This window comes from Dipodomys spectabilis, unplaced genomic scaffold (assembly GCF_019054845.1).
Source record: "Dipodomys spectabilis isolate Male_0828 unplaced genomic scaffold, ASM1905484v1 ptg000032l, whole genome shotgun sequence".
Lineage (NCBI taxonomy): Eukaryota > Metazoa > Chordata > Mammalia > Rodentia > Heteromyidae > Dipodomys > Dipodomys spectabilis.
The window spans coordinates 24,653,130-24,674,051 of NW_024870709.1; the positions used below are offsets into that span (position 1 = coordinate 24,653,130).

Sequence of the window (20,922 nt, forward strand, 5' to 3'; positions counted from 1 at the left end):
CATCTTTAGAATTAGTAACTGATACTTATACAGCCTATGTCTTTTCAAGTTCCTAATGGTAGTCTCTCTGTCTTGACCTAGATTCCAGGCTGACACTCCTCCTGTTTTCCATTCACGTGCTTATCACTGTCTCTTATTATTTATCTTTCTTTTTCTTTATCTATAGGGCTTAGTGCAAAGCCTAGAATACACAGCATATAATAATTGTTAAATAAAGAACAAATGAGCAAGCCAGTGCTGGTGTAATCTTAGCTACTCATTAGCCTGAGACCTGAGAATCATGGCTCAAACCCAGGCAGGAAAGTCCATGAGTTATTTTAAATTATAATATTAAATATGTTATATCTAGAATATAAGTTAGTAATTATAAGTTGAGAATTGTATGCTAGGCACTGGTGGCTCATACCTGTAATCCTAGTTTCTCAAGAGGATGAGATCTAGGATGGCAGTTCAAAACCAGCCCAGGCAGGAAAGTGCATGAGACTCTTATCTCCAATTAACAACCAAAAAACAGGAATTGGCTCTGTGGCTCAAGTAGTAGAGCGTTAGCCTTGAGCTGAAGAGCTCAGGGACAGAACCCAGACCCAGGCCCAGAGTTCAAGTCTCATGACCGACCAAAAAAAAAAAAAAGAAGAAAAAAGAAAAGAAAACAAAAAGAAAAACCAAAAGAACAAATGAGAGAAAAAAAAAGACTTAGAGTTAGTGGTTCACTTAGAAACTATTATGCTATTAGGTTTCTCTCTCAAACTGTACTCAGTCAGCAAAGCTTGGAATTGGGTTGAAATTATCTCAGGTTTCAAATGCTTAGCCTCTGGGTGGTCCCATACTGCTAAGATTAAAAGCAATGGAGACTTCAGGTAAATAACATTGGTGAAATAAGAACTTGTAGTTACTGAGATCTGGAAGGAATCACGAGCTTGAAAATCCTGGAATTTTGCAAGGTAAGCACATAAAATGGACAGAATACTGAATAATAAGTTGTGGTAGTTGACTATTTCTGAAATGGAAAGTTCTGAAGTTTAGCCAAAAAAAAAAAAAAAATTTAAGAAATCTGTGGCTTCTCTTCAGATGCAGTGCCAAAAAATAAAGTGTGACGGGAAATGGGTAGAATTTTTGAGGCAGACAAGAACTTAGAGTTACCCATTGGATCATGCTGGGGATTTTAAAACTAAGTACAATGAATCCAAAATGAAAAAAGCACCTAAAAATTGCACTCAGATGGATTATTCCCAAAGTTTGAGTAGCTTCTAACTTTGTCCTGTGAACAAGGAAATGAAGGCACGTTTCTCTTCAAACAGGACCATATCTCTTTCTCTATCAGAAATAGTCTACTTCTGGGCTGGGAAGGTGGCTCCGTGGTAGAGCGCTTGCCTTGCATGCATGAAGCCTTGGGTTCGATTCCTCAGCACCACATAAGCAGAAAAAAAAAATCCGGAAGTGGTGCTATGGCTCAAGTGGTAGAGCACTAGCCTTGAGCTGAAGAGCTGAGGGATAATGCCCAGGCCCAGAGTTCAGGCCCCATGACTGGACCAAAAAAAAGAAAAAGAAAAAAGAAAGAAATAGTGTACTTCCATCTGTTTCTTGAAGCTATTTTATTACCCTATCAGCTCTATCTTCTCTGGACCAGTTACAAGTTGAAACATTTAATATAGAGGAAATAGCATGAGTATGTCAAATTATGGCAATTTTGCAGATTAAAAGATTCACTTCGGATGAGAGTTCCTTTGCTTAATTGGGAGATTTCTTGCCAAATGTTTGTTTCATCAAGTTCTGGATAAGGTGTTATCACTCTGGCAAAAACTCTGTACTTCAGAGATTAATGTCTCCCTTGTGGTCAAATGGGGTAGTTCATTCAGAGAAGAAACACAGAAAGTTTGTTAGTTCCAGGGATAAAGGATGGGAACAATGTTTACAACATTGACTCTGTAAAGAAATTTTTACTGGACTGTTAGCATTTTGTATGCTAAGGTTGTTTATCTTGTAAAGGCATTTGTTTCTTTAAAAATTCAGGATATTTTCATAACTATCAAACTAAGAATTGAGGAAAGAGTAAGTATTTTTCTAAATTGGTAGTAAAAAAATGGTCCCAGGTCTTCATTTAAAAGGAAAGCACCAATACTTAAAAAAAAAACTATTATTACGTTTTAGGGTAAAACTATTTCAGTGTTTATATAACAACTTTCACCTGGACTGGAAAATATAGCTTTCATATTACATATCAGCTATATAATTCCATTATTCATTTTTTGTTTCATTTTTCCCTAAACATTAAAGACGTAGGATCTCATTTTGTTTTATACTTATGACTAAATCAAGGTTCTAACTGACCATCACTGAAAATATATAAGCTTGTCAGTGATTCCCTGTATGAAAAAACGAAAACATTAATAGTTTTCCCAGTGTAAAGATAGGGATCTCCTTACCTGTTATGGGCTGTGTTAGGATTTTTTCAACCTCTGGCGTTTTAGATTCAGCAGGTAATGCCAATGTTTCATTTTTAGCTAAAACAAAGAAAAAAAACAATTTACCTCACTTCATAGCACAGTATCCAACAATACTTCATGCAAAATAAAATCAAGTTATAAATTATTTTTTAGTTACTCTACATACATCCCTTTCAGCCAGCAAGTCAACTTTACTGTGCATTTCTACCAGGGACTAAGAAGAAGAAGAGAGATAGACTTCAAAATTCCTTCTTATTTTCCCTGGCTAATTCTTTAAGATCTAAACTGACATCGGAATGAAAATGAAAATTACAGCTCAGTACTTGGCTAACTTTTGTCATTCTCATTCAGAGTTTCTAGAATTCATAATTTATACTTTTAAAGTTCCTCTGAATGTTATATTCAAGTACTTCTACTATCTAAAATACTAGTAAATGGAAATTTTCATTATACATGTTAAAAATTTTAAGAGATTAAAACACTGAAACTTTAAAGAAACACAACACACATAGGAAAAAAAAAAGTATTTGGAACACTTTATGGCAAAAACGGTTAAATTTTACTTGAGCCATATGTTAATTTTAATCTGCTCTTTCATTCGGTGTAGAAATTCAATGCAAAAACTAGAATAAGATCATGAAACATTGTACTCAAAAACTGACATGTTAAATTAAAACCTCTTTGTATTAAATATAAAAAGAGAAAAAAAGAATACAATCTGTTTTCCCCTCTTAATGCAAATATCAGGGAAATCTACTTCTTTACAAGGTAGGAGCTCTTTCTCAAAAAAAGATTATGGCTAAACTAGAATTTCCCAGTGGCTAATTAGTCCCCAATTTTAAAATGTTCTTGGGATTCATTCCAGTCAGTTATTTAGCAATCTCAGTCAAGTGACCTGCTTGTACTATTTTGAAACAGTTGAACAGCATGAAAAAAATTCATGCCACCTAAAGCTGATTAATTAATCAGATAGGATTTAAAATATATATAGGCTATTTAGGCTATGGATCTGTGAACTTTGGCATTATTGACACTTAAGACTAGTTAGCATTTTGGTTGGAGGCAGGGGTGGAGATGATAGGTGGGAAGATCCCGTCCCGTTTACTTAAAGGAGATTTGGTGGCATTTCTTGCTTCTACCCATTAGATTCCAATAGTATCTCAATAGTTGTGATAGCCAGAAATATCTCCAGACATTGGGGGACAGTGTCATTGCCTGCTGAGAATTAGTCTAGTTTATGAACGTGTTTTTGACCATGCAAATTTTGCAGGTAATATCACTCTCAGAAAAGCCATTTTTCTTGGTTCCATGTAATATAGGTACAAAATATTCACTTACTTCTAATGAATTTAAAGACAGAGAGTTATTGAGAAAGTAAGAGATGGAGAGATATTTAAGTGAAGGACACTTGATATTAAATGTCTACAAGCATTCTACTGCAATATGCCCAACGACAATAATGATACCAGAAAAGTAAAATGTCATTGAAGTAAGTCCTAAACCTTATGAAATTTCTTATCCTCCATTATTATTCTTCCGTACTTTTTTTTTCCAGCAGTGTCTTAAGTTTTGGCAGGCCAAGTGTTGGCTTTGGCAAACCCTTTGTACATCCCTCAGAGATAACCCAGAGATGTGTGTGTGTGTGTGTGTGTGTGTGTAGTACTAGCATTCTTGTTTATTTCTCTCATTATTCACACCATATGTTCTTAGAACAAAAGCTATTACATCTCTTGATGTCCCATGTTGTGCACTGGTAGAATGGGATGTTATTTTTAGAATTTACTCCCTCAAGAAATACGACTTTTCTGAATTGCTGTAATAATTAGCTTCAGGAAAGTTTATTTCTCCCTTGGTAGTTTAAAAGCTGTTTATGCCCATGCTCTTTTTATTTGGAAAAAAATAGCATTTCTGCTCAACAAAATGAAAAGCGGCTTACAGACTAGGAGAAAATATTTGAAAATCGTGTTTCTGATAGGGATTTAATATCCAAACCACATAAAGAAAGAACTTATAAAACCCAGCAACAATGTCAGTGATTAATTTGATATTTCAAAATAGCTCGTAGACAGAGTTTTGCTCCATGGGCAAATACTTTACCACTGAGCTACATCCTTATTACCTCCTCCCAATTTTATTAATATTGCTTCTTTTTGAAACATAGTGTGTTAAGATGAGAAACTTGATGGATGAGATTTTTCTTAGATTTCCTGCATTTGCAAATATGCCAAGTAGATCAATCCCTCCAGCAAATAAGAGATTTTCTATGTGTTAAATTTACAATAGGTATTTCACTAGAAATCTAAGTTCGAAAGGTATTTTCTTCTTGTATTTCTTGTTATTTGCACATAGTTTTTCTTTATTATTATGACATTGAACTGTGGCATTTGAATGAGTCTTATCAGAAAAACAAAAACAACACTAAACAAAATCCAGTAATACTCACAAGTTAAATAATTTGTCTTAAGGTAGCACATTAAAACTTGGCAAAGAAAATTTTCTGAGAACATTACTCAAAACTAAGTAATGGTATGGCATCTTAACAATAAAATAAAATTTAAAAAAGAAATTTAAAACAAAACTAAGTAATCAAACAACTTGTCTTTAGTTCAGAACTGACACCTTCATATCACTGATCTGGGGAACTATTCTAATCATTGTTAGTCTCCTTCACAAATTGTCTTTTGTACTTTTAATGATCATATTAAGGACCAAATGAAGAAGAGGCTAATTAACACCTTTATTTCCTCCTCTTAGCACATGCTAAGAATACAGTCTCTGTAAAGAGAAGGGTTAAGTACAAAGTCCCAAGTTTTGGCTCTTCCAAATTCTGTTCCATGGAGGGAATTTAATTTGGAAGTTTGTGGGTAGCACCACATTTACACAAGGCAGAGTTAGGTCACAGAATGTTATAGCTGAGAAACAAGTGGTCGAGTCTAATGGACAAATTAAGAAAAGGAAATCCAAAGTCAATCTGACTTCTTGCAGGTTTTTATGATGTGAATATTTTATTACAAAAATTCAAGGAATATACAGAATCAGAAATATTAGCAAATATTTTTCAAGTTTTTCTAAGTGGTGTGTAAGTTTGGAATTTTTTCTAAAATCCTATCTATGATTAAGTGTTCTTCTATTTTTGAACACATAAATATATTTATATTTTATCTAAATATAAGACAGCAATTTCACTGCTCATGTGATCTGGATGAGTATCTCTAATGCTGCAGTTTCCTTGCTCTTCTCTTTGTCATCACCACACACTTCATTTACAAGATTGCAAGACTGCTTGGATAGTCTAAGCATAGTAGTGCTCATACTCAGTAACTGAAAAATCCAACTGTAGACCTTTGATACTTACCTAATTGTGCCTTTAGGGCATCTGAAATTTCCAACATTATAGATGTAGGCAGTTTTACAGTGGTTTCATTCAGACCTGGAATAATAAGGTGGACTACAAGGAAGTAAAGGGAGAAGAAAGTGTATTGTGAAATAAAATAAAAGTTCAGATCATATGACACTAGATTATGAAATTTAGCAAGTATTTGTTTTAGCCAATTAGGACCCAAATTTTTAAATGTTGTAATACCTTTTTCAGTAAAGTAGTCTTCATATTTAGAACCAAACTAATGAAATTCTCTTTTAGTTCATAAACAAAAAATTGTAAAAGCAGTGCTTAAGAAGCATAGTTTTAAAACAGACCTTAATAAACATCAATATATATTTTAAAATGTGGTAAAGAGAGAACATCATTTTCAATCACAGTGGTGTGTGTGTGTGTGTGTGTGTGTGTGTGTGTGTGTGTGTGTGAGTGTGTGTCCACATACCCACGTGCACTCCGATGTACTGATCCTGGGACTTGAACTCAAAGCCTGGGCACTGTCTTTGAGCTTTTGTGCTCAAGGCTAATATTCTACCACTTTAGCCACAACTTTACTTCTAGCTTTTTGTGTTTAATTGGAGATAACAGTATCTTGGACTTAACTTCCCAGGTTGGCTTTGAATCATGATCCTCAGATCTCAGCCTCCGAAGTAGCTAGGATTAGAAGTGTGAGCTACTGTCACTCAGCTTACTGAACTGAGGGTCAACATGACCCTGAGCTGGCAATATGACCCTTAAGAACCCTATGGATAGATAGGATGAGTGCCATCATTCCACTGAACTAGATCAATCTCCTTAAAATGCCAGGTTAAAAATAGGGTCTTGACTATCCTCCTGGCATAGACATGCCAGAATGTCTAAGCAGTTAAAGAAAATGAACTGAAATTAATTTGGCAGACCTACTCAACGGTCACAGCTCTATCAGGGCCCTACTATCAAAAGAGTAGCTTACTTACCTATTCTAGACATAGATTTCAAGATCGATGCACTCACCTAGAATTGTTCCTCCAAAGGGAGTCTTATCTGGGGATTTAGTTGAAGTCTTGTGGGTAACGTTCTGAATCACTGTTGAGACACAAAAGGACGCTAGTGTTGTAAGAAGAATAGGAAGAAGCTGGTGATAGGAAGTCTCTGACTGGGAGATGGCTTCATCTGAGTTTATCAACTAATAGAAATCAACCCGAGGGCTGGCTACCGAGGCAAGGGAGGGATTAGAAGCTACTTACTACTGTAATACCTTTTCTATTAGGTAACAGAAGGCTGGTCTATCATAAAGTATTCCATTCTTTTTTAGTGGGAAATTTCCTTCCCATCCCTACTGTCTGCTGCCTGTCCTTTCCCAAGTCAATAAGAGCTAGCACAAACTCTGCCAAAGACTAAGTGATAAGAAAAGTTTAGGAAGCATACATTCTTGAAGTAAAGAATCTTTAGATGATTCTTATAACTAATTGGTCCTGTTTTAAGGGTACACTTAGGACATTGTGTTTGCTTAAAATGAAAAACAATTTCAAGGCCATATCTCTTCCAATAAGAAACCTCCTAGAAATAGTGGAGCCAATTTAATCACTTGAAAACTTTCTTCATTCTCTACCATCCCTCCCAACCCCCAAACTAGTTTTTTTTTTAATTAGTACTGTTATGGTTGCTTTGTCCAGAATTGTCCAACCAGTGTCATTTGTTCATGTTTTTGCATATTGGTACATAAGCTCAAACAATCTATTAACATCTAATTTACTAAACTAAAATAGTTGGTTCAGATTTTCTCTGGAAATAATTTTTAACAATTGAAAAATATGCACCATATTTAATTATCTTAGTTAAAAATAGTTCTGACATGTACAGAGCAGATTAATTACCTTGCTTGATGATTGTTATTGGGATGAGCTTCCTTGGGACATATGCTGGCTGAAAAGCGAGAAAGAAAATAAGTTTTTGTTTCTGTTTTTGTGTGTGTGTGTGTGTGTGTGTGTGTGTGTGTGTGTGTGTGCTGGTCCTAGGGCTTGAACTTAGGGTATAGGAGCTGTCCCAGAGCTTCTTTTATTCAAGGGTAGTACTTGAACCACAGCTCTATGTCCAGCTTTAAAAAAAATAGTTTACTGGAAATAAGAGTCTCATGGACTTCCCTGCCCCTGCTGCCTCAAACCACTATCCTCAGATCCTAACTTCCTGGGTAGCTAGGATGACATAAGCCACAAGACCTGCCTAGAAACAAGTTTTTAGAATTAATGTTAATGCCGGGCGCTGGTGGCTCACACCTGTAATCCTAGCTACTCAGGAAGCTAAGATCTGAGGATCACAGTTCAAAGCCAATCCAGGCAGGAAAATCTATGAGACTCTTATCTCCAAATTAACCACCAAAAAACTGAAAGTGTTGTTGTGGATCAAGTGGTAGAACACTGGCCTTGAGCTGAAGAGCTGAGGTGCAGTGCCCCCGCCCAGAGGTCAAGCCCCACAACTGACCAAAAAACAAAATAAAATTAATGTTATTAACAAAAAAATCAGACTTAGATGTAGTTCTTTTCTATCTTCAGTGAGGTTTCCTCTGACACAGGTTTGGTAGTCACTGGAAAAATCTTTAACACATACATCTGCCTCCATTTTATTAGACTACATATTTCCCCTGCCCTGAAAATAGCAAGATTTGACAGAGGAATTTCACGAACTCCCATTTACTTAGAAACTGCAATGGAAACAAACCATTCTAGATTGGTTAGAATTATTTCCATTTCATTTTAGATAGGACACAGCCAAGTTCTTTCTTTACATTTTCCCTCTAAAATATGTTAAATGACATAAACGTTTTGTAAACCAGTCAAGATCAGTTGAGTATACCCAACTACTGTTCCTGTAACTCCAGCTACTCTAACCACCATGAGCTTCTGGCACTATTATTGCCTGAAAAGGACCACAGACTTAGACATTTCTCACTTCAAAGTCTGTACTTCACCTTTCTGTCTCCATTTATTCACAAGAACCTCAGAAGTACTAGGAGAAAGCCTAGAGCACGATGCTGCCACCTTTTTACTGACATTACCTCAGAAATCTTCCCACCTAAAGGTTTAAGGTCATAGACTGACTTGAACTTGGACTTTACAGCGAAGCCATCGCCAGACATGAGCACCAGGCAAAGGCAGATGAGAGTGAGGAGAAGATGAGATGAGAAGAGCAGGAATTATACATGGGAGGAGTACACATTGGCTTGAAAGAGTTGAAGTGTGCATGAAGTGTGTTGAGCACTTGGTATAACTTAATCACATGATCTATACAGACATACCATGTGCCAGTCTGTTGATTTTCTAGGATGAGCTGAATGTAGACACTTGTGTCCTCAGTTAAGAAGTATCACAATACCAACCCTACTGCTGGCTATTTTTACTCTTGCATTAAGGACACACAAAAAATACTCAGAAAATAAGTTTTATGTTTATGTTTGAAAAACACACAGAAAGTAACTTTACTATTACTGAGTAAGTTTTCAAGAGTTATATCTGTACTTATGGCATAGTAATTTCTTTCTTATCATTCACTTTAAGGAATTAACTAAAGATATATATATATATATATAATTGTTTTTGGACAAGAGTGGTTATTGCCACAATTTAAAATAACTTCTCTATCTATAAAGTACAGGCTTTATTTAATCCAAAGTACTTTATATTCAGGTTTTATTTGAAAAGTAATAGTTCACATATTTTAATTTGTTATAGTTCAAAATTAATTAAAATGGAAACATTCAGAATATAAATAAATACAATGGGCACAAGTTTCACTCACTGTATAACTTGATTTTTTTTTTTTGGGGGGGGGGGTCCGGTCATGGGGCCTGAACTCTGGGCCTGGGTGCTGTCCCTCAGCTCTTCAGCTCAAGGCTAGTGCTCTACCACTTGAGCCACAGCACCACTTCCGGCTTTTTTCTTTTTGCTTATGTGGTGCTGAGGAATTGAACCCAGGGCCTCATGCATGCAAGGCAAATGCTCTACTACTGAGCCACCTTCCCAGCCCCTGTATATCTTGATTTTATAAATTTGTATGGACATAAAAACCTAGAAGAATATACATTTAAGTTTTTAACAGTAGTTTTTTAATAAGCTTATATTCATTTTATGTACCTTTCTGTATTTGCCAAGTTCCCTGAGTAATGAATTCCATCTCTAATCAAGCAAAGCTACTTTCATCTATAGCCTGTTCAATTGTCACATCCATTTCTGTCCTGCAACAACCAGTATTAGTGAAGAGGGGATGATTTTAATTTAATTTTAGACATTTTTGAACAAGGGAAAGATAAGAACATGGTCAAAGTTAAAGCATATATTTTGGCATGAAAGAAAAATATTCTCAGCTATAAAATTACAGTGAAAGGAAGCTCACTTTCAGCTTCATCCTAGGAATCTTCACGTCAGCACATTCAGACGACCTGGTCCCCCTCACCGGCTCTAGCTACCCCTTACCTGTCCTGTTTCAGCCAAAGTGCTGCCAGCACCTAGTCTCTATAACTTCTCAGAACTGTATTGCATTTTATCTCCCTTTTATCTTAACAAATTTACATTTATTTTGACATTAAATTTTTCAAGTTTTTCACAATTATATACATTTCTGAGGTGCAATATGATGTTTTGATATAAGCATAAAAAGGGGAGTTGAGCCGGGAGCTAGTGGCTCACACCTGTAACCTAGCCACTTAGGAGGCTGAGAGCTGAGGATCATAGTTCAAAGCCAGCCTGGGCAAAAAAGTCCATGTGACTCTTATCTCCAATTAATCACCAGAAAGCCAGAAGTGGTGTTGTGGATCAAAGTGATAGAACACTGCTCTTGAGCAAAAGAACTCAGGGACAGCATCCAGGCCCTGAGTTAAAGCCCCACAACCAACAAAAAAAATGGAGTGAGTGAATCACTAATATAATATATAGCTAATATATACCCATAGCCTCACTTGTCCATCCTTCATTTGTGGTAAGACATTGAGAATTGAACTCTACATGATTAGTATTCATGGTCATGCTGCCTTATAATAGTTCTCAAGAAGTTGTTCACCTGTTTAAAACTTTGAGCAGCATCTTACCATTCCTCTCTGCCCCAGTAACCAACATTCTGTTCTTTACTTTTGTAAGGTCAACACGTGAGAGAACTTTCAATGGTCAGTATGGCAAACTCCAATCATCAGGGAACCTCCTTGTGGAGAAGCCACATCATCTTTCTAGGCACCAATACCATTTTTGTTAAGTTTGAGGCTACAGTAACAAAAGCTAATAAGTGACCCATCTTCTAACGGCTCAGAGTCCTATCACTTAGTACATGTTTTACAGAATGTGAAGTTTTTAGAGACGTTTCACACATGATAGTGAAAAGGGCGACATGTTACTGTGTTGATTGCCTTTAAACGGCATGATGCCATTTTTCATTTCTTTATTGTAATGATTTATTTCAGATTATTTTTTGGCAGAAACAAGTGGAGAATATTCCACAAAATTTCTGTGCTGAGCTATTATTTGAATACAGACAAATGTTCTATTAAGTTGACAAGACTATAGGCACAATGTGTGCTTCCAAAAGTAAGGAAAGCACTGACTACATAAGGCAATTCTTCCTAAACTTATGATTTCATATTTCCTGCTTTGTCTGAATCCAAAGATCTGCCTGGACTAGACCAATGAAAAAATAGGTAAGTTTTTTTTGAGGGCATCAGAAAATATTTTCTACCTTATGTATCTCTGCCAAAGACTTTAAAATCCCCACTCAGGAATCCAAACTGTGTCTTCTTATAAAAAAAAAAAAGTAGGGAAAACCGCTATCCCCCGTCCACCAGAAGTGAAATACCATGATCATTATTAAGATCATAGCATAAAACTATTTACAACCCACTTTTATCTTATTTTTTAATACTGGGGAATGAATCCAGGGACTTGAATTTGCTAGGAGAGTGCTCTACCACTTGAGCCACATGCTGAGCCCCCAAATTTGTGTGTGTATGTGAATTTTAAAAGATACCCATGATCTTTCCTTGCTGCTATGGGCTTGTTATTATGGACGTCTTTGGCCTTGTCCTGGAGTCCCTGGTGGAGATGGCATGGGACCTGGTAGGGAGTGAAGCAGTCAAAGTCTCGCAGGCTTATGTACAGTCTGGGCTGGTATGGTGTATGATTTGAATGTCCCTCAAAAGTTCACAGCTCAAGAATCAGAAACTTAATCCTCCATGTGGAAGTGTTGACAAGTGAGATCCTTAAGAGGTGATCAACCCATTAGGTTAGTCAATATGGGAGTGGGTCTTGGTCAAAGGCCACATATGGCCCTCTCCACCCTTTCACTACTACTTTTACCACTCGCCATGGATGACCTGCATAAAAGCCCCTACCAAATGCTAGCCTCTGGAACTTGGACTTTATATAATAAATGTATAAATGAATAATAATTTACTATTAATTTATTATTTTATTAATTATATAACAAGTTAATATTAAGGCATGGTGGTTCCTGCCTGTAGTCCCAGCTACTCAGAAGGAAGAGTACAAAGGATCTAAAGTTTGAGGCTAGCCTATGTGAGACTATTTCAGAAACAATGGCTTAGAATTAATATCTAGTACAATAAAGAAAGGAGAAAACAAAGAGGAGAGAAAATAAGAAGGAAGAAAGGAAGACAAAAATGAATGAAAGAAGAAAAAGAAAGAAAGAGAAGACAAAGGAATGATGGAAGGAAGTGAAAAAGAAAAGAAAGTGATATTTAAAGTACTTAGCAATTAGTAGATCAAAGGTACTAACCAAGGGCTGGGAATGTGGCTTAGCAATAAATGCTTGCCTAGCATACATGAAGCCCTGGGTTCAATGTCTCAGTACCACATAAACAGAAAAATCCAGAAGTGGAGTTGTGGCTCAAGTGGTAGAGTGCTAACCTTGAGCAAAAGATGCTTAGGGACAGTGCCCAGGCCCTGAGTTCAAGCCCCAGCACTGGCAAAAAAGAAAAGGTACTAACCAATCAAAAAAGACCCTGGTACAGCTGTAGTGGGGCTTGCCAGCAGAACACATTACATACCTGCATACAAGAATTATAACATACAAATCAGCAAAACAAGTAAGATGAATATACTTAGTACTCAAAGAGTTTTTTTTCTTTTTTCTTTGATGCAGGTGCAGAAGCTTGAACTTAGAGTATTATGCTCTAATTCAGATCAAGCTCTATCACTTGAGTCACATCTCCAGTTCTGGCTCTCTGTTAGTTAATTGGAGATAGAAGTCTGAAGATCTGTCTGCTCAGGATGGTGTCCAATGGTGATCCTCAGATCTCACTTCCTGAATAGCTATATAATGCCTATTACAGATCATAGTCACCAGCCACTGCCACCCAACTAGTACTCACTTTTCACCTAAGATTATTTTTCCTATTCCCTGTTTTGCTGTTTAGTATATTTAGAAGTAAGGCTAGTTAGATTAATGAAAACATATTTCAATCTATCTCTTACTTAAAATCTTAAAAACAAAACATCTGGAATTAATTTTATATCATTTGAAATACTGCTTTCCAAGACCCGTCTCAGAGAATATGGAGGTGAATGTTTGGATCTAGTCTTTATGAGGGCTGACATATCACACTGAAGTATCAACTGAACTTTCAGAATCAATTCTGTATCGTCAGCTAAGACAGTCAAGTCTGTCCAGATATCTCCTGTACTACTTTCCTACTTCTCAGAGATGCCCAAGAGCATAGCTGACAATTCATAAAACATTTTTTCTGCTTTCCAGAAGGTATTTTCCTTGAAAATAGCTTTTCAATGAATTGGGTATTCCTCTGAAAATAACCAAGAGTTTTAAAGAGCAGTTCACCAGAACTGGCTGAAGTTGGAATGTCCTGCCTCACAGCTTGAAGTGATAAAGCATCTGGCCTAGTGTCACAGAGACAGGAACATTCTCCCTAGCCCTTCATGACTGATTATGATGTGAGAAAGAACATTAAATTCCCTTGTAGTAAAATGTCAGTCATCTTTCCCAATCCTACTGAGTAAATCACCCTAAAGGAAATGTTCTGCCCAAATAAATAAAATTATTGGGATGTAACAGCTGAGAAGAAGGGAAAAAATGACATCATGAAGTCACACGGAAGATCGAACATGGTAACTTCTTTGTACCACAAAGGAGATAACAATAACATTAATTCAAGATAAAATGAAAATAAAGATAGAACGTGACAGTCAAGAGGTAGGAGATATGTGTCCTAGGAAAGCATACCCATGAGTGAGATTGTTCTGGAAAAGGATTAAAAGGTATTCCACTATTCCACTTCCATGATATTAATTAGATCCAAGAAACAAAAAACAACCTGGCACTGGTGGCCTGTGTTTGCAATCCTAGCTACTCAGGAGGCTGAGATCTGAGAGTCACAGTTCAAAGTAAGCCTGGAAAGGAGAGTCTGTAAGATTCTGATCTCCAATTAACTATCATAAAAGCTAGAAGTGAAGTCATAGCTCAAGTGGTAGAGTGCTAGACTTGAACACAAAAGCTTAGAGACAGTGCCCATATCCTGAGTTCAAACTCCAGGAATAGAAAAAAAAAAAAAAAAAGCCAAAAAGCGTTAGGCATTGACACATATGGTACTAGACCAACTGGTTGTTTAGAAAAATATAAAGCTTATTTATTACAAAAATTAAAACCAAAGAAGAGGAAATAGGATATGTTCATCTATTTTCTGGAGATGGAAAGGTTTTCTAAAATATAACTGAAAGCAAATTTCAACACTTGCCTATTTAAAATGTTCTCATAAACAAAATTAACTTGTAAAATGTGAAAAATATTTCTAGATATCATATAGTATCACTGTCCTTTAACCTATAAAGTCTTTAAACTATTCAATTAAAATTTTCAATGCTCAATAAACAAAGAACTGCAACTAAAGGTCAGTAAGTGGAAAATACAAGTGAGAAAGTATTACTTTATCTGCAGTCAGAGAAATGGAAATGAAGTGACTATTTCAGCTGTTATGTTAGCCAAAAGCTTACTGAAAGAAATACATAATGATTTCAGTAAGGGCATTATAACAGGATAAACTCAGACACAAATTTTTGGCAAAAGTTAAACACCTTTCTGGGAAGAAGTTTGACCATACATATTAGGAATCTTAAAAATGCTAAAAGTCTAAACTGATAGTAGATATTTCTATTTTGAGGAAACAACTAGAAATGTGAAGATTTTTTTGTATGTGTCTTCTGTAACAGCACAAATTAAAACAATTAAAATAAATGTCTACAACTTAGAAACTGATTAAGTAGATAATATATTTAGAGTATGTAATATGCGGCAGTTAAATTATATTTATGAAGAGCATTCAATGACATGAAATATGCTTATGCTATATTTTGACTAAGGTAAAAACAGCAAGGTACAAAATTGCACATATAGTATGATTTTAACTTTATAATGAAAAATTAAATGTTCTCATGGTTTTTTTAATCACTGAAACAAAATAGTGTCCAGAAATAACCCAGTATACTTAAAGCCATCTTATTCTTGGCAAAGGTACTAAAAATATGCATTGAAGAAAAGACAGGTTCTTCCAAAACCACATTAGAAACACAAGATAATCAACTTGAAATGGATCAGAAATCTAAATATAAGACCTGAAAGTGTGGTAATATTAGAAAAATATATAGGAATAACACTCCAAGACTTCAGTACAATTTTCTAGGCAAGACTTCCAAAAGCACCAGTAAAAAGAAAAAATAGAAAAGTAGAATTATATAAAACTAAAAAGCTTCTGTGCAAGGAAATAGTCGACAGAATCAAGCAGCAACCTACAGAACGAATTTGCAAATTCTTCATCTGACAAAGAATTAATATCTAGAATATATAAGAAACTTTAAAAATTCAATTTAGAAAGCAAAACATGAGCATAGGATATGAGGTACTTTTCAAAAGAAGAAAATTAAAGGGTCAACAATTTCATAAAGGCTAAATTTCATTAGCTATTGGGAAAATGTATGTCAAACCACATTGAGGAAATCATCGCACTTTATTTAGGATGGCTATTCTTTTAAATGACCAAAGATAAGAAGGAAACAATTATGCATAAATGGTAAGAATGTAAATTAGCACAGCCAATATTGAAAATGCAGGTTCCTCAGAACACTAAAACTAGAACTATCATAAGAACCAGATAGCCCGCATCTGGATGCATACCCATTGCACATGGTATTAGCACATCAAGAAGACATCTACATTCCCATATTTATTGCTGCGCTATTCACATATTTCACATATAAGATCAACCTAATTATCCATCAGCAGAGGAAAATGGAATCTATGTACACAGTGTAGCATCAATTAGCCACTCAAAGAATGACATCCATTGTTTGTAGTCAAATGTGTGGATCCAGAAGGCATCATATTGGGTAAAATAGTAGATGAAGAAAGATAAATACTACATGCTTTCTCACATAATAGATGTTTAAAAATAAAGTAGATGTTAATACTTAATATAATTATTAGAGTTTGGGAAGCAGAGAAGGTGATAAAAAGGGCTAGATAAAACACATTTAGATGAAAATAATGAGTCCAAAAGCCCCAAGCACAAAATAATGATAAGGAAGTAGAAATGTTAATTGGCCTGATTTAGTTAGTACATAGTGTGTACTTGTATGGAAATATCACATCAAATCCTGTAACTTTGGATACTCAGCACCCCTGGGAGTGAAATACAAATCCTCTTTCTTTGGAAACAAATAATGTATGAACTGCTTTCTTCCTTCATCCTGGCTGACATATTCTTTGAATTATATATTAGCCTGGAAATGATAACCATCCAAACACATCATGCACAATCCCTGAAGAGAGAAAATTTCTACCCGTGAAAAGAAGCTCTGTGTATTTATTTCACTGTAGAATATTTCCCAAACTGGGTACCTCCCATGTTTGGGAACCAAATAACCGCTTTACCCCCATCCCCACTTCAAAATCCCTTCCCTGCCTTCTCAGTAACAGAATGTCCTCTACTTCATAACTCAGGATGTGATGTGAAGCACACACACTCGTTGATGGCTATAATAATGGCTAACCTTACAGTAGAAGGTAAAGTATGGTGACACAATGCTGTCTGAGAACAGATTCTTTTGGAAGTTATTCCCTGATGTGATCCCCAGTCTATAGATGCTGGGCATGTTACACAACCATGAACAGAGGTTGAGCATGTTACAAAATCAATGGCTGCTTCATCATTTCTGAAAAGGTTGGTGCTCTCCAATACAAACTGATAGATAAAACAAAGATTTGAGCTTCAGCAGCACACTGAGGGCATATACCAATCAGTTCAGTTCTATTCAGAAGCAATCCACAGGACAGAAGTAAGTACAGCCTCAAAATCACCAGACTACTCAAATATTAGAATAACTATACTGAACCTCAAAATCTCAAAGCTTCAAATACGTTAGAGATGTGTTGGAATCAATCATAGTTCCATCTAAATTTCCAGAAAAGCAAACTGGTTCTAAGCTCTTATGTACTCTACCCAAAGCCTATTAGCACTAATTACTTCAGTTTCAGGACCTCAAAATAAAACTGTTCCTCTACTTTAATAACAATAACATTCAGATGCAATCTTTTAAAATCTTGAAAAAAAGCATTACATACCACTGTGTGGACCTGGTCATAGGTGCTTTGGATTTTTCCATTTACTTTGTTTTTACCTGATAAAAACAAGGGAAATTACAACATTTTCACTCTTCTTGCTTCCAAATCAACTGTAGTTAATTACCACAAACACAATTACAACTCATGCTTTCTAACTTCAGCACATTGTTTTAATTGCTGTCCTTTCAAATATCAATTCCAAAGTTCAAGGTCCTCTCAGGTATTTATTTATATCTTAACTGGCCTACAATTTTATTCTAAATATTTTTAATAAGATTTTTATTGTGAAAATACCATACAGAGGGGTTACAATTACATGAGCAAGGTAATAACTATATTTCTTATCAAGCATTGTTGCCTCCTCCTTTGTTTTTCCCCTACCATCCCTCCCCTCCCATCTCCATGACTACACTCCCTAACTTCCCCCACCCCCGCCCTGCCAAGGTTGTAAAGTTCATTTTTCAACATAGCATTTTGTACATCTCATTGTTGGAATGAAAAAAAAAAAAAACAAATTGTTTGAATAGGGATACAGGTGGACCTATTCTAAATATTTAAAGCATTATTATTGAGCATTTTTTGTTTGCTCATATATCATGGGTTTATTTTTAAAATACTACAGTGGCCAGTGACATTCGTGAAAATTAGTAAAGATATCCAATATGGCCTGTCACCTATATTTAAACCACCTTTTCTTAGAGATTGAGTTAAATGTTAATCGCTTTCACATTTGGATTTTTCACATCAAATACTTTGGATTTTTCTATTTACACATCCTTTTGATGTGCTATTTCACATCAAATTCTAGAACATGTAAATTAATGCATTGCATATTATACAATTAACAAAATAATTAAAATTTTGATAATTAAGGAAAAAGAAAACAATCACAAAAAGCTTACTAAATGTAGAGTTCCTCATACTTACTTCCAACAACAGTCTTGTGATTGAAAATCTTACTCCAAATCCCACCTTCCATGTTGTCTTTGACTCCAAATTCATAAACTGTATTGGGCTTTAGATTTTCCACAATTGTCTCAGTGGCTGGACAGAGTTGAAAAACCCACTTCTTTTCTTTATCCTTTTCTCTATAGCGAATTGTATACAATCTGTTCAAAAACCAATGCATTAAAACACAGAGAGAATCAGAATATAATTTCAAGTTTCTTAAATTCATCACAGAAGACTATATTTGATACTTGACTCTTCAGATTTTTCAAAACATTTGCAGGGAACTTGAAAAGATGACTCAATGTGTAGTAATGGTTTTCATTGCAAGTTAAAGGTCCTTCTAGAAAAAAACTGTAATTGGCAGGATTTCCACATCCACAGTTTTATTACTTGTTACTTTGAAAATGAAAGTTGGAATATGCTAGATACTTTTCCAAATGTTTACATATAGATAAGAACATAGATGTCATTTTATAAATACATACTATCATACTTTGATAATTTCATGAATTTAGGCCCCTTCATCCCGTGGACAGTTCATAGAAAGTAGTATTTTTCAATTTTCTAAAAGTTGAACCTAAAATTTATAATATATCAAGGATTGCTTCCCTTCCCCCTTTTTTTCCTTTTTTTTTTATGTTGGTCCTAGGCTTGAACTCAGAGCCTGAGTGATATTCCTGAGCTTTGGTGCTCAAGGCTAGTGCTCTACCACTTGAGCCATGGCTCTACTTCCCAGCGCTTTTTTTTTTTTTAATTGGAGATCAGAATCTCTTGGACTTTCCTGCTCTGGCTAGCCTTGAACTGCAATCTGCAGATCTCAGCCTCCTGAGTAGCTAGGATTACAGGCATGAGCCCCTAGTGCCCAGCTAAGGATTTTTTTTTAAAGGTAAAATATATTTATTATTACAAAAATCAATATCAATAGTCAAGCTAAGGGTACAATAAGAAAAGATAATACAAATATAATAATATATAACAATAAGCAGTATAATAAACAATATGTAAGTATAATACAAATTCAAGATCACATATATTTCCTTAGGGCTTCATAATATTCAGATATTAGCGTCAAGGTAAGATCATCTCCACCACTATTATTTTGCACCTTTCCCTGTGCTAGGTTTACCTATATTATCTCATCTAACTGTCAAAAATCTGAGTGGTAATCACTTTTAGTCCTATAAATGTAAAAACTGAACTTCAGAACAATCACTTAATTGCCTAGCAATACCCAACTAGTGACTTCTATCACTGATTGTGGCAGAACCAGAGGGGAGAAAAAGGCTCCTGTGATCAGGAAAGGAAATTCTATTACTACTCTGCACAGTCATGAGACTGAATTACCCAATGCAGCATGTGTCAGGATACACAGAGTTTACAGACAACATATTGAATAAAAATAGCAAGTTGCAGAATAAAGTCTATAACTTCACACCATTATAGTAATAAGAAAATATTCACACAAAATGTTACCATATCATTATATATAGCACTATAAAAAGATAATAAATTGTGGGAGAATACAATATTTAAAGATAGTGTTTTGGCTGCCAACCAGCAGGTAGAAAGACAAACGATATTAAAATGGTGTCAACAATTATATTAAGTGAGAGCCAAACATAGGCTGCATAGTTTCCCTCAGTTGTGGTAACTAGAATGTGCCTGTAACTCCACAAGTAAACATCCAGAATAATTAATATATATGCATACCTAATACATACATACATATATGTGTGTATACACACACATGATAAATTATATAGGACTCTAGACATTCAGATACTGAGGCCAGAGAAGACTGTACATAGGAGTGTGGACAAAGGCTCAATTTCTATGTAGAGATGATGATATAAAATAATATTCTATGAAATGAGCTCCAAGAAAAGGAAACTAGAGACATCGTTAGTTGCCATTGTTGCTGTTTTTGTTTTCTTTTCCTTTTGTTTGTTAGTTTGTTTGTATTTGGGAAGGTAAGAGCGGGCACCCGAAAGGTGGAACAAGGGTGAATAAAAACGACAGTGATACTAGACACTATGTAGAAAATGAAGTGGATATCTGGTGGGTGGGGACGGGAGGGAAAAACTGGGAGAGTGGGACAGAAGGGAGACATTCTAAAAGAATTCGACTCATTATTCATTACATGATCCAAATAGCTGTAACCTCTCTGGTTATCAAGTACACAGTAACAATAAAAAAGAAAATAGTGTCAACCTATCATTGAACTTTATCTGTTTTTCATTTTTAAACAAAGATTTTACATAAACTGAGTGAAACAATAGTTTCATGGATGATGATGTGGGCAACCTGCATTCAGTATACTACTTTAGATTATTTTTTGTCATTGTTGATTATTATAACCCCAACATCTAGAATAAATTCTGAGACAAAATGCATAATTGGTTTACATGAGCTTACTGAACAAATAAATGGCTAAAATTCTCTAGATATAGAATGTGTAATGACTGCATCATGTTTCTAATAATGATGTTCTGAAGCTTAGTTAACTATTTCTGTATTGTTGGCATTGATGTAAACAGTGTTCTGAGG

The 20,922-nt window shown here is 35.3% G+C and overlaps 1 protein-coding gene across 1 annotated transcript in view; it reads right to left on the reverse strand.

Annotated features, from left to right (window-relative positions):
* Positions 1-20,922, reverse strand: part of LOC122105524 (ABI family member 3 binding protein) — a 192,057-nt gene that overhangs the window by 97,757 nt on the left and 73,378 nt on the right. Inside the window, exons 5-10 of the mRNA XM_042676771.1 lie at positions 18,352-18,533; positions 17,425-17,480; positions 7,677-7,725; positions 6,814-6,885; positions 5,800-5,892; positions 2,424-2,501 (exon numbers count right to left, since the gene is read on the reverse strand). Coding sequence (XP_042532705.1) covers positions 2,424-2,501; positions 5,800-5,892; positions 6,814-6,885; positions 7,677-7,725; positions 17,425-17,480; positions 18,352-18,533 — 530 coding nt within the window. The remainder of the gene's footprint in view (positions 1-2,423; positions 2,502-5,799; positions 5,893-6,813; positions 6,886-7,676; positions 7,726-17,424; positions 17,481-18,351; positions 18,534-20,922) is intronic.